General features: G+C 36.9%; 1 protein-coding gene across 1 annotated transcript in view; it reads right to left on the reverse strand.

Annotated features, from left to right (window-relative positions):
• daam1b (dishevelled associated activator of morphogenesis 1b) overlaps positions 1–13,401 on the reverse strand; it is a 103,144-nt gene that overhangs the window by 40,072 nt on the left and 49,671 nt on the right. The window contains exons 4-5 of the mRNA XM_056481503.1: positions 4,771–4,842; positions 3,127–3,221 (exon numbers count right to left, since the gene is read on the reverse strand). Of these exons, the coding sequence (XP_056337478.1) occupies positions 3,127–3,221; positions 4,771–4,842 (167 nt within the window). The remainder of the gene's footprint in view (positions 1–3,126; positions 3,222–4,770; positions 4,843–13,401) is intronic.

Genomic DNA, 13,401 nt, shown 5'->3' on the forward strand with positions numbered 1-13,401 from the left:
CAGTATGTGCAGCAACAGGATTGCCACATGACATGGGCTGCATTCAAACCCACATTAGATTCGTAACACGGGAAGCATAACTCAATGTGTCTGGAGCAAAACAGTCTGTCAATGTGATAATAATCAACTCCACAGCAAGGTGATGAATGCAAAATAACATGTCACAGATGCGTGCCTTGATTTATGGCCCCTATAAAGCACTTGACTTCAAATGCAACTGTCCAGAACTGTGAATAGAGTGTTGTGATGTCATTAGGCACACAAAGAGGGTTGGAGTGTTGTGGGGTCAGAGGTGATGACCAGTGACCCGGGATCAAACGCCCAGAACGGCACACACTGATCATCAAACACATCTGTTCTTGATGAAAGCAGTATCATTTGCATAAAGAGTCCCAAATCACACACCATAAGGAAAGCAAAGCTCATAATTAAAAATAGAGTGAGCCTCTTGCCAATGGAAAAGTCAATGACATGTTCAATAAAATGTTAAAGAAATCTTCAAATAAAAAGGGGTTTAGTCTTTGATTTGGCAAATTTGAATTGGATTATTTTAGATAATAAATGTTAATAACTATATTTAATGTTAAAAATGTTAACAATACTTTAAGTGTATTAAAACTTTCATAGCATTGGTATTGAGATTTTGAAACCAAAAATACAATTAATATAAATATTGTTGCAAAATAAAATACGTCTTTCTAACTGTGCTGTGGAATATCTTTGGAGCGAGACTATAAAACATCTTAGCAGGGTTCTTTCTTGAAATCATATAACAAAATATTATTAAAATAAATATTTTATAACTATATAAAAATATTAACTTTGTGGTAACTTTTAGTATTAACTTTTTATTACTTTAATAAAACTTCTCTTTTCATGGACCTTCAGGATGCACTGTGGCGGATTGCTGCCGAGTGTGACACAGCTGGGATGAAAACCAGCACCTCCAAATCCAAGGCCATGGTGCTCCACCAAAAAAAAGGTGGTTTGCCATCTCCTGGAGGAAAGTCCTCACCCCAGGGGGAGAAGTTCAAGTATCTTGGGCTTTTGTTCAAGAGTGAGGGAAGGATGGAACGTAAGATTGACAGGCGGATTGGCGGATAAGCAGTAATGCGGTCAACGTACCAGTGCGTCATAAAGAAGGAGCTGAGCCGAAAGGCAAAGCTCTCGATTTACCAGTCAATCAATGTTCCTACTCTCATCTATGGTCATGAGCTTTGGGTCATGACTGAAAGGACAAGATCTTGTATTCAAGCAGCCAAAATGATTTTCTTTCGCAGGGTGCCAGGGCACCTAAGAGGAGCTCGGGCATCTGCTTCTCCACACTGAGAGAAGTCAGCTGAGGTGGCTCGGGCATCTGTTTTAGATGCCTACCTAGGGAGGTGTTCCAGGCATGTCCCTCCAAGATAAGGCCTCGAGGAAGACCCAGGACATGCTACAAGGACTATGGCCCTGTTTACACTGTCAGGCCTTGATGCCCAATTCCGATTTGTTGCCTATATCTGATTTTTTTTGCTTGTCCGTTTACACGTTCTTTTACTTATGACCCATATCTGATTCATGTGTTTACACTAGCCAAAGAATTTACGATGTCTCGCATGCGTAAAGGCGGGTTCTAGCATCTGCGTCACACTAGCCATGGCAGAAGAAATCGTCTTCCTTTTAGCTCTAAGAAATATGTGAAGTTTGCCCAACTTTAAAATGATTTTGCAGCAGTGGAGGAGGGAAAGGGCCATCTTCGCAGCTTGCACCTATAGTTTATATATGGTGTTCTCCACAATTCAGAGGAATTTGTTGGTATGAGAGAGATCTAAGGTCTGGTGGAAGCAAATTGTGGCGACTGACCACTTTCCTCCTCCATGTTTCCTCTGTTGTTGTTGTTGTTTACTGCATCGGCGTCTCCACATGCTCTTCCTTCTACGTCATTAAACTGAGGAGAAGTTTAATGTCGCAAGTTTAGTGATGTACAAAACGAAATGCCTCAATAAATCTGATCTGCCTGTTTACATGACAGTTGCATTGTCACATATCCGATTTATATCTGATTTATTTCCACATTCGAAGGAGGCCTGAAACCGATCTCTGAATATCCAAATGCGTGTGTTTTTTTGGTGTTTACACAGTCATAGAACGGATCCCATCCTCGTCACAAAAACTCGGAATTAGGTCACATTTAACTGGCAGTGTAAACGGGGCCTATGTCTCTCGGCTGGCCCAGGGAACACCTCAGGATCCCCCCAGAGGAGCTAAAGGAAGTGTCTGGGGAGAGGGAAGTCTGGAGTTCTCTCCTAAGACTGCTGCCCCACGACCCGGCTCCGGAAAAGCGGTTGAAAATGAATGAATGAATGAAACTTTGTCATGCTATTATTTAATGAAATACACTTATATAATGTTTTATATTCATGTTACTTAATTTTGAGGACTTTATATTTAATAAAGACAGAATATGTTAACTTATTTGTGTTGCCAAATCAGAAATCACAGAAATCAGAATCAGCTCAACATACAGTACATTACTTTCTAAATAAAAGAGCTATTAAATAACTGGTTAACTCATCGCATCGCTACATCAGCCATTCAGACTTCTTAACACTATTTGAGGAAATGTAACTTAAATACTTAAATAGTTACTTAAGTAGGATAGTTCAACCAAAAATGAACATTTACTCGCTATTTACTCTCCCTCAAATGGTTCTTTCTAAACTTTTATGAATTTTTTTCTTCTGTTGAACACAACATTGAATATTAAAATAACATTGGTAAAACAATCATTGGAGAAAAGCAGTCATTGACTGTTTCAGGTACAAAAATACTATGGAAGTCAATGACAGTTTTTTCCAACATTCTTTAGAATATCTTCCTTTGTGTTCAACAGAAAAAAAGAAACTCAAACAGGTTTGGAACAAGTGGAAGATGAGTATAGGATAACCGAATTTCAATTTTGTGTAAACTATACGCCTTTAATTGTGAGTTTGTCAAATGTTTTTGAGAATTCAGTGTTTCCTCATACAAATAGACAGGGCTTTGTCTTGTATGCCTGATATATATGCCTGGGGGTGTTGCAAATATGGCTGCCAAGTAAGCAGGCTTTGCTTGAAAGGGAGTTTGTTGTAACAGTATACAGACCTCATGGGTTGTGTACGCAGTGCCGTTTTAAGGCTTTCAATGGTCTTGTTGCGTTCCTCCTCTTCTTCCTTCTCCAATGCCAACAGAGTCTTCCTCTATAAAATATAATGACATGCCTTACTTACAAACTGACAACCGAGCTCTAGACACAAAACTAAAACTCGCTTCTATTTTCTTTTGCTGATGCCTTAAAAAACACATTTTTGTAAACAGGTTCATTTTAAAACTCCCCTAGTGTTAAACAGCTGAGTTTTACCATTTTTAAGTCCATTCATCTGATATCCGAGTCAGTTGAGAGCACTTTTAGCTTAGCTTAGCATAAATCATTGAATCAAATTAGACCACTAGCATCTATCAAAAATAACAAAAGAGTTTTGACAATTTTTCTATTTACAGCTAGACTTGAAGTTACTGTACATCCTGTACTAAGATTGAAGGAAAATTAAAAGTTGCTATTTTCTAAGCCAGGAGTTACTCAATCTGCTTTCTGCTGTTCTTACGCTATTTGTTAAACTTTTGTTAAAGCTACAATTGGTTGGGACGGAATAAAAATAACTATTATTATCATTATTTAAATGTAAAAATGGTAATTTAAACAGCCACAGATATATTTCAGCAGTTGTGTGAAGCAACAAACGTGCTGATTTGTGACAGGTAATGCTTGAAATTTAAACATCACGTCTGTTGTCGTAAGATGCATCAATTAAGTCACTTTTTTTCTTGTGCTTGAATGTTAAAACGGCCCTCCTATGAAATGTCAGTGACTGAAATGGCCCCTGCCAGTTTGAGTTTGAGATCCCTGTTCTAAGCCAATATGGCTAGGAAATATATACTCTTATTCCGGTATAATAATCAAGAAACTTTGCTCCCTTACCATGGCTGCAGCAGGTGCAATGATATTATGCACCTTCTGAAAATTGTTCTGAATGGTCTTTCAAAACGTCTTAATGGTAGTATAGTTCCAAAGGAAATCCTATTCAATGATCTATGCTAAGCTAAGCTACAGTAAAAGTGTTCCTGCCAGACCCAGATATTGGCTGAATGGATGGAACTCAAAATTAGCCTATTTTAAAAAATGCAGTGTTCCTTTACACCCCACAATTAGCTTGGATACAAATGTATTAGAATGACAAAATATCAAATCAATCAATCAATGAATCATAGATTAAAGGAATAGATCACAAATTAAAAAATAAAAATACATTTTACTCATCCTCAGGTGGTTCCAGTGTGAGTTTATTTTTCTTTTTTTTACATTATGAAGAATGTTGGTAACCAAACTTGTGAAGGTGCACTATGATTATGAAGTCAATGGATCCCATCAAGAGTCTGGTTATTAACATTCTTTAAATTATCTTCTTTTGTTTTACAAAAGAACGTTCAGGGTAATTGTTCAAACTACTTATTTTAAAGTTTTTTGGGGGGACAACTTAATTGTTTTATGTTCAATCCACTAAAAAGTTTGTAAAAGTAAGTTAACTTAATCGATTTGTGTTAAGATAACATGAAGGAAATGTGTGGAACCCAGCATTTGTTTTACAGCGTAGCATTTCCAACAACTTAAAAATCAAAACAGATCAAACTGACAAAGCACATGGTGCAGGGCTTAAAGGATTTAAAAAAACGTCAAAGCGTCATACTTACAGCTGCCATTGAATTGAGCTGGTCGATGTAGAACTCCGGCCAGCTAGTAGCACCTTTATTCTCCTCTTGTTCCTGAAAGAAAAGTAAAGTGTATGCGATTAAAAAAAGAACAAGACACCTAAATGATATCTTTGTTTTTATTTCTTTGGTTTGCACACTGGTCTAAAAATGTCAGCATGAGAAGACTGAAAAACAAATACAAACATGGCTCTTGTTTTCATTTCAGTCACACGCCATTAATCCACGCGGCCCACATGAGACGCATTCACACTGATCGTAGAGCAAACAACACTAACATGGCGCTGGGAATAGAGGAATGTGAAACAACATATCAGGACTGAGCAGGGAAAGAAAGTGGTTTCGGAATGTTATTGGTAATGACATAATTTGGACGCTTCGATGGGAATAAAACTTTCCCAACTCAACAGCGATGAAAAACGATCTTTATCTTGAAAATTATCTTATTTTGATACTGACCAGTTGTGTGAAACCAAATATTCAGCTGACTGAAGTGTGAATTGGCTTATCTGAAAGGCATTTATTTATTCTGTTGCCGCTTTTGCTTTCAAATGTCTTTTTCTCACATTTTTTTAGAAGCTAGAATTTTTACATCTGTAAATACCACAGTAGAAATATGATATTTAGCCATATATGAATATCAGAGTAGAAATAAAAATTAATTGAATTGAATATATACATGTATGTATGCATTTTAAACATATATGTACATATTTTGTGCTTCTAATAGTTAAAAAAATGCTTTTTCATTTTTGCTAATATAAGTTGGATATATTTTATACAGTTAGGTTCATAAATATTTAGATATCGACAAAACATATTTAGATATTGAAACAAATGAAACTAACAAGATGTGCTTTAACTGCAGGCTGTCAGCTTTAATATGAGGGTATTTACATCCAAATCAGGTGAACTCTGTAGGAATTACAACAGTTTGCATTTGTGCCTCCCACTTGTTAAGGGTCCAAAAGTAATTGGACAGAATAATAATCATAAAATAAATTTTTTCATTTTTTAATACTTTAGAATTATGGTTGCAAATCCTTCGGACAACGTTGATTTGGATGTAAATACCCTCAAATTAAAGACAGTCTGCGGTTAAAGCACATCTTTTCACATTCACATTCATTTCAATTCCATTGTGTTGGTGTATAGAGCCAAAAATGTTGTGTCGATGTCCAAATATTTATGGACCTAACTGAATATGTGAAATACAAACACGCACCTGTGTGTCATATATGTAACTTGCATATAGTGCCATTAGTTTTTGCATTAAATTAAATTTACTAAATAAGTTTCTATACATAGAAATCACATTAAATGCAAGCAACATGTCTGTTTTACATTGTCAATTAAATAAAATTGTCAAAATATGAGAGAAATGAATGGATGGATGAATAGATGGATGGATGGATGGATAGCCCCCTCATGGGATTACAATTAAGATAGTCAAAAGTACTGACTCCAACACTAATCAGTAGGTCTATTGTCATTTTAAAAATATCCATTTCCCCTGGTATTTCCCACAATTTTCTTGCATTTCCCATCATTTCCAGCAGAGCACTGTTGAGCAGCTTCTAAAAAAACAGCTGACTGGTCATTCCATTGACTGCCGTTCCTTTTCATTGCTTACCTGCTCTCCAGACATGACTGTGATTGGCTCCAATGATCATCGTTTGACGCTTGATTACTGAAAGACTACTGGAGCCAATCACAGTCATATCTGTTGAGCATGTGAACACTATGGCCAATCAGAGTTGTTCAAGAATCCCCTCAGCAGCACTCAAAATGCAAATGCTGGTATAATCAGATTTTTAAAAACTTTCAGATTCATAAACTTATTAGTTAAGTAGTTTATACATCTCTACCGAGCCAGCACACAATGTCATTAAGACATTAATATTAGGTTAGATTTAGGTTGTGACATAGAGTGATCAAAATTCAGTGTCTAGCCAGTGTCTAAGAACTAAGTTATTTTGATGTCCAATACCGTCATCATATGATAATAACATTATGTTAGATTTAGGGCTTAATGTCAGGTGACCAAAATTCAATGTCTAGCCAGCGTCTAAAGACAACGTTATTTTGATGTCCAATAACGACGTCAAATGACGTTGATATTTGGTTGATATTAGGTTGTGATGGGAAGTAACCAAAATCCAACGTCGAGCCAACACCTTAAACCAAGGGTGTCCAAACTCGGTCCTGGAGAGTTTAGCTCCAATCCTAATCAAACACAGCTGAACCAGCTGATCAAGCTACTAGATATACTAGATATTTCCTGGCAGGTGTGTTGAAGCAAGTTGGAGTTAAACTCAGCAGGACATCAGCCCTCCAGGAATGAGTTTGGACACCCCTGCCTTAAACCAACGTCATATTGACGTCAAATACTGACATTTATTTGTCAGGTATTGCAACCAAAATCCAATGTCTGATAGATGTCATAGTGGTAACGTCCTCACAACCTCAAGCTGTAACATCATTAAATGTAGATATTTTGTTTTTAGGTTGGACGTTGGGAAATGACCAAAACGTTGGGTTCTGACATCAACCCGATTTTCATTTCCACCCAAAATGCAACATCCCTATGACGTTGGGGTACAACGTCAATCTGACGTCATGTTGACATCCTGTGCCTGCTGGATAATTACAATGGCCTCTAAAATCTAACTAATTTACATTGACACATAATGTAATGAAGGTTAATACTGTTCAAAACTGGGAATTATTGACTTACTTCCACATTACTTGCACAACTTGCCCATTGGTTACCATATAAAATATATATTACGTATATTAAATGCAAATTAAATAAACAAAAGATTAAACATGCAATCATTTTTCACCCTGCATGCATTCCCAAGAGAACACTGCCTCCCCAAAACACTTCACCCAAACATACGACTCTGAAAAAGCAGATCTGAACAGAACATCACGCTCAAAGCCCTGTCAGAAATAGCACACGCTGTATGTAGGCCAGGAGAGATTCACAGACACTAGAGAAACAACACGAGCCAATGCCGCATAAGCACAGCTCTGAAAGACTGAAAATGCAGAAGACGAGAAGGAAAAAGGGAGCTACGCAGGGAGCAATGAATCAAAAACGACTGGAACTTGTGAAGTGCGACAACTTCCTTCTCAAAACAAGCACAGTCTGCCCGCTCGGCCACTAATAAGGAGTTTAATTGTAGCTTATGTTCACTGAACACACAGGAAAGGAAAAAAATCTGGCATAGCAATGAGCTCCTTGCAGCAACTGCGTGGGACGCTCGAGCCGTTGGGAAACGATGGCATCTCACAAATGGGCATCTGTTTGGATGAGTGGGGAGTTTTGGACAATGTCCTGGAGAGCCGTGATCTTCCACCGGCCTGCATATTTCAGCTCAAATCCCCACTCGCCATTTGGCCTTAATGAGCAAAGCATTAATGCGGATTTCTGGCTGGACTGACTGGCTCTGACTGGCTGCGGATGGAAGGACGTCTCTTTTCCCATGAACGCTTCATTCTCAGACAAACATGTCATTGAGGGACTGAGGTTGGTTCGAAGAGGCTCTTTCTAGGAATCAGCGCTTCAGGGTATTCATTTAAGATAATTAAGAGTTTCAGAAAATCAGGAATTAGCAGGAAAATGAATCAGTCTAAAAAGTCTGCACATATCTCATAACTGACCATAAATATCAAGGTCAACTCACTTAACCATCATGACAAAATATTCTTATAATAATAATAAAAACTATTAAAAAAAGTTTTTATATCTGACTCAAATTTATTATCCTCTTTAGGGAAACTAAATTTGCATTAAGGTGTTATAACACAGACAAAGTACCATGTACACATTACTAAATTATTACCATAAAACATACAATAAATGCATTTTTCAACATAGGCTCATTCTGAAAACGTTGCCTTATAAACCATTCTAGACGTTTCAAAAGTACGTATGGCTGCATTTAATTTTTAAAATGAACACTACAGGGCGGTATGATGACATTCTTTTTCACGCTTACCAGCTGACCACTTACCTCCGTATGGACATTGATTGGTCAGTCAATAAAATTGGTTGGGTTGAGGGAAGGAGGAGGGTGGGTCAGTTGATTAGTCAGTCAGTCAGTCAGTCAGTCATTCAGTCAGTCAACAGCGGCCTCTCGTGGATTTACGCAATAAGAGCGGGCGTGAATGGCATTCGCGAGGAAGTTTGAGATCTCAAAAAGCGTACACAGAGGCCTCTCGTGGATTCGTGATAACAAAAACTGCAAAAAAAAAGTAGCTCCTGGGATGCATTTCGCGGTCTCCAGAAGTGTATATAGAGGTCCATTTTCAGAATGAGCCTGGGTTGCAATTTTTAGATGTATAGCCCCCATAGTAAAATCATTTCTAATTCTGTTTGTCCTATAAGCAAATAGGAACTCAATATCAGCATTAATGAGTACAGCCCCTTTGAAAAATGAACATTTTTTAATTTCTCAGTGAAAGTAGCCAATAATTGTTGGTGCATTTAAACTAAACTGATTTATTACACAGTGAAATCCATTCAAATAAGAGTTTGGACAACTAACATCTTAAGGAATAGAAAGATAATATTGTAAAAAAAAAATGTTTTAATTGTATATGTTTCAACCCAGATTCATTCTGATTACGTACTGCTATACACATTTCTGTAGAGTGCCAAATATGTCCCAGGAGCTACGTTTTTATGCAGTTTTTGTTTTCGCAAATTCGCAAAATTGCAGTTATTTACTTGTTTATTTTATTTTTTAGCTTTTGTTTTTGTCTTACCCGCTTTCTGGAATCGTTCTTCACCAGACTCAAACCCCGTTGTTGCGGTTAACTCCACTCTGCATCTCAAGTCCGCAAACGTATGCGTCGAGCTACCGGACAAACTGGTTACAGCGGGAAAGGCGTCCATACTGAGGTAAGCTGTCACCAGGTAAGGACGAAAAAGAATTGCGTCATGTTGCCCCGTAGCATTTATTTGAATGATGAAATGCAGCCATACGTACAGTAGCTCTGGATAAATAATTCACGATCTCCAAAACTGTATATAGGCCTACATTTTCAGAATGAGCCTATGTTGGTTTCTCTTGATATTTCCTGTTAACTTTTTTGTTAGTTCCAGTTTTGGCTTTGGTTCTCATTAATGGTGTATATGCTCAAATACATTATTGCGAAGCATCCTATAGAAAATATTAATTTAATTTCTTGCATAAACCAGTTGATTTGCTTTGTAAGTCCTCAATGTATTTTCAGAGGCCACAAGTAGTGTTTTGCCTGTATTTACAGTTAATTTCATTTTTGTAGTTAATTATGTTATATTTTTGACTCTCTGTTGGTAGCAACTAACGTGAAAAATAAAAAAAAGACATTCATATAAACTGTACATATTTTGACAGATTTATATATTTTTTATTTGAAATTTTTATAATAATATTTTTATTTTTAATATTTTTTTGCAGCAGTCAGTGATGACTGCAGTTTTCCAGGTCTAATCTTTCACATCTGTCAGACAGCAGCGGGTCAGAGACTCGCTCTGCTCATTTAAACCCACTTGTCTAAGTATCTGTTGGCTCAGCGCCCAAGAAACTCTGGCAAAAAGCTTGATAGCCCCTGACCTTAATAAAAAAAGCACAGACTTTTCTTCTTATGTGAAAACACTGAATGCATCAGCAAATAGAACGATAGTGTAAGATTACCACAGCACCTGATTATTTGGCAGAAATCAGAATGCTCTTATTACAGATGTTTAGTTTTCCACAATGGGGATAATTGAGGTGGATCAGATTAATATCCACACTGACTGTCAGGAGCAGGACAGCTGATACTGCAGTCATGAGCCAGGAGAGCTGCACACCTGAGTGCATTGAGAGATTGAGATCAGGGCACAGGTGAACAATCCCTGAGCTCAGCACTGCGTATAGCAAAAAAAGTCAGCAGAACAGTTTCAGAATCTTAAAATAGTCCTCGCCCTTCACAGGGGTCATAAGAGTGCTATAATGTCCTGTTAACATTCCAGAGGCACCAGAAAGACAAAAAGTGACTTTCATGGCCTGAAAGATCCACCTTATGCTCATATACAGCATATTTAGTGTTAATAGCCATATAAAGTATTCAAGGATCTCCCATTCTTGGCTTATATTGAGTCACTTTATAAATTTTAAACTTGAGAATTGTTCTGACTGAATTGTTTCAATCAGTGAGCTGTTAAGTAGGAATTCACTCTGACTGAATCATTTGAATCACTGAGTTGTTAACTGAAGACTCACTTGTGAATTAGTTAGCTGATAATTAGAAACTCACTCTGACTAAACTGTTTGAATCAGCTGTTAACTGAAGACTCACTCTGATTGAATCATTTGAATCAGTGAGGAGTTGTTTAGTGGAGACTCACTCTGACTGAATCATTTGAATCTGTGAGCTGTTAACTGCAGCCTCACTCTGACTGAATCATTTGAATCAGTAAGCTGTTAAGTAGAAACTCACTCTGATTGAATCATTTGAATCATTAAGTTGTTAGCTGGAGACTCACTTTAACTGAATTGTTTGAATCAGTGAGCTGTTAACTGGAGACTCACTCTGACTGAATCATTTAAATTAGTGAGCTGTTTAGTGGAGACTCACTCTGACTGAATTATTTGAATCAGTGAGCTGTTAACTGCAGACTCACTTTGACTGAATCATTTGAATCAGTGAGCCGTTAAGTGGAAACTCACTCTGACTGAATCATTTGAATCAGTGAGCTGTTAAGTGGAAACTCACTCTGACTGAATCATTTGAATCAGTGAGCTGTTAACTGGAGACACACTCTATCTGAATCAGTTGAATCAGAGAGCCGTTTATTGTACACACTCTTGTATTTCACGTTTATTGTACTCTTACTCTGATTAAATCATTTGAATCAGTGAGCAGTAAGTGGAGACTCACACTGACTGAATCATGTGAATCAGTGAGCTGTTAACTGCAGACCCACTTTGACTGAATCATTTGAATCAGTGAGATGTTAAGTGGAAACTTACTCTGACTGAATCATTTGAATCAGTAAGCTGTTAATTGTAGACTCACTCTGACTGAATCATTTAAATCAGTGAGCAGTTAACTGGAGACTCACTCTGACTGACTCAGTTGAATCAGTAAGCTATTAACTGGAGATTTGCTCTGAACAGATCATTTGAATCAGTACATTTTTAACTTGTGATTTGCTCTAAATGAATCAGTTGGATGATTTACTGATTCAAGGGCTCTAGTCAGAGCAAGTCTCCAGCTCATTATCCACTAATTCAAATGATTTGGTCAGAGTGAGTCTCTAGCTAATTACTAACTGAGCTATTGGCAATCGAATGTTTTTAAAAGGGGATGAGCTATTCTATGTCCCACCCTATAAAAAAAAAAACGCATTTTAAAGCACTTCACGGGTACTTTAATAAACCTTTTTGTATCATAATTAGGTTTTTTGATCGTGACCTGGATCTCTGAATAACACAAAATATTTGTTTTGAAATGCCTAACTCCAAATGGCTGCTGTTTTATCTGGAATATGAGTTTGCTGTCTTTTTATAAAGTGTTTTTACTTTTATCGAATCAGATCAAAGAAAATGTGAATCTTCATGATGACACCTTCTATCCTAAAAAAACTATGAAAAATTAAATGCAGGAGAGTTTGGGGGAAATGTCAGCTTTAGGATAGCCTGATCTACTCAAGCAATAAACTCTACTTTTTCTGTTTTGTTCTCCATCATACAGAGAGACAGACAGACAGTCGTTTATGACTCAGCTTATTGAGGTCATTGTTGAACCTGTGATCAGATTGCAACCGGTTTAGCAGCTCTGAATGATAAGGATCGATCAGTGCTCTGAAGTCTGATCCTAAAGTAGTGTAAACATGCGACTCCACTATTAGCTTCACACAAATGTCTCTAGAACATGCCTTTAGTCGAACTATTTGTATAAATATTAGCAGATTATTACCATTAAGCATTGGCACTCAGAAGTGTGGTGTTAAGAATATTTTTGAAACAATACTTTTATTTTTGTTATTAAATTAAATAAAAGCGACAATAAAAGCTGTACTAAAAGGTTTCTATTTCAAATAAGAATGTTTTATTGAATTATACATTGTATAAGTAGAAAAACCTTAAGAATTACTTTTCTTTTTTAAATTTTAACAGATTTGTGAGTGTTGAGCATCAGTTAAGACAATGTTAGCACCTGTTTAAGCTAAATTAAACTTTAAACTTTTTTTAACTTTAATTGTGGGGAAAATCGATCATTTGGAGCTTTTGTCAGATAATTTCATTTTCCGGGATTAAAATAATTTTTAGACCCTGCTTCTTAATTATTCATGACTGCACTTGCTTTTTGATGACAGACTAATATGAACATACCAAGACAATCTCACAGCAGTTCGTAACTTTTTGATTTATTGGCTAATTCGTATGAATTCGTACGATCTAATTCATACATTTTCGTACAATTTGCTCATCCCCCAATGACTGTTGGGTTTAGGGGTGGGGTTAGGTGCCACGCCTCCTTTTTTAATTCATACGAATTAGCCACTAAACTGACAAAACGTAAAATACTTACGTTTTCTCATGAGATCAGGCTGGACATACTGTACCATAG

This window comes from Danio aesculapii, chromosome 20 (genome assembly GCF_903798145.1).
Source record: "Danio aesculapii chromosome 20, fDanAes4.1, whole genome shotgun sequence".
NCBI lineage: Eukaryota > Metazoa > Chordata > Actinopteri > Cypriniformes > Danionidae > Danio > Danio aesculapii.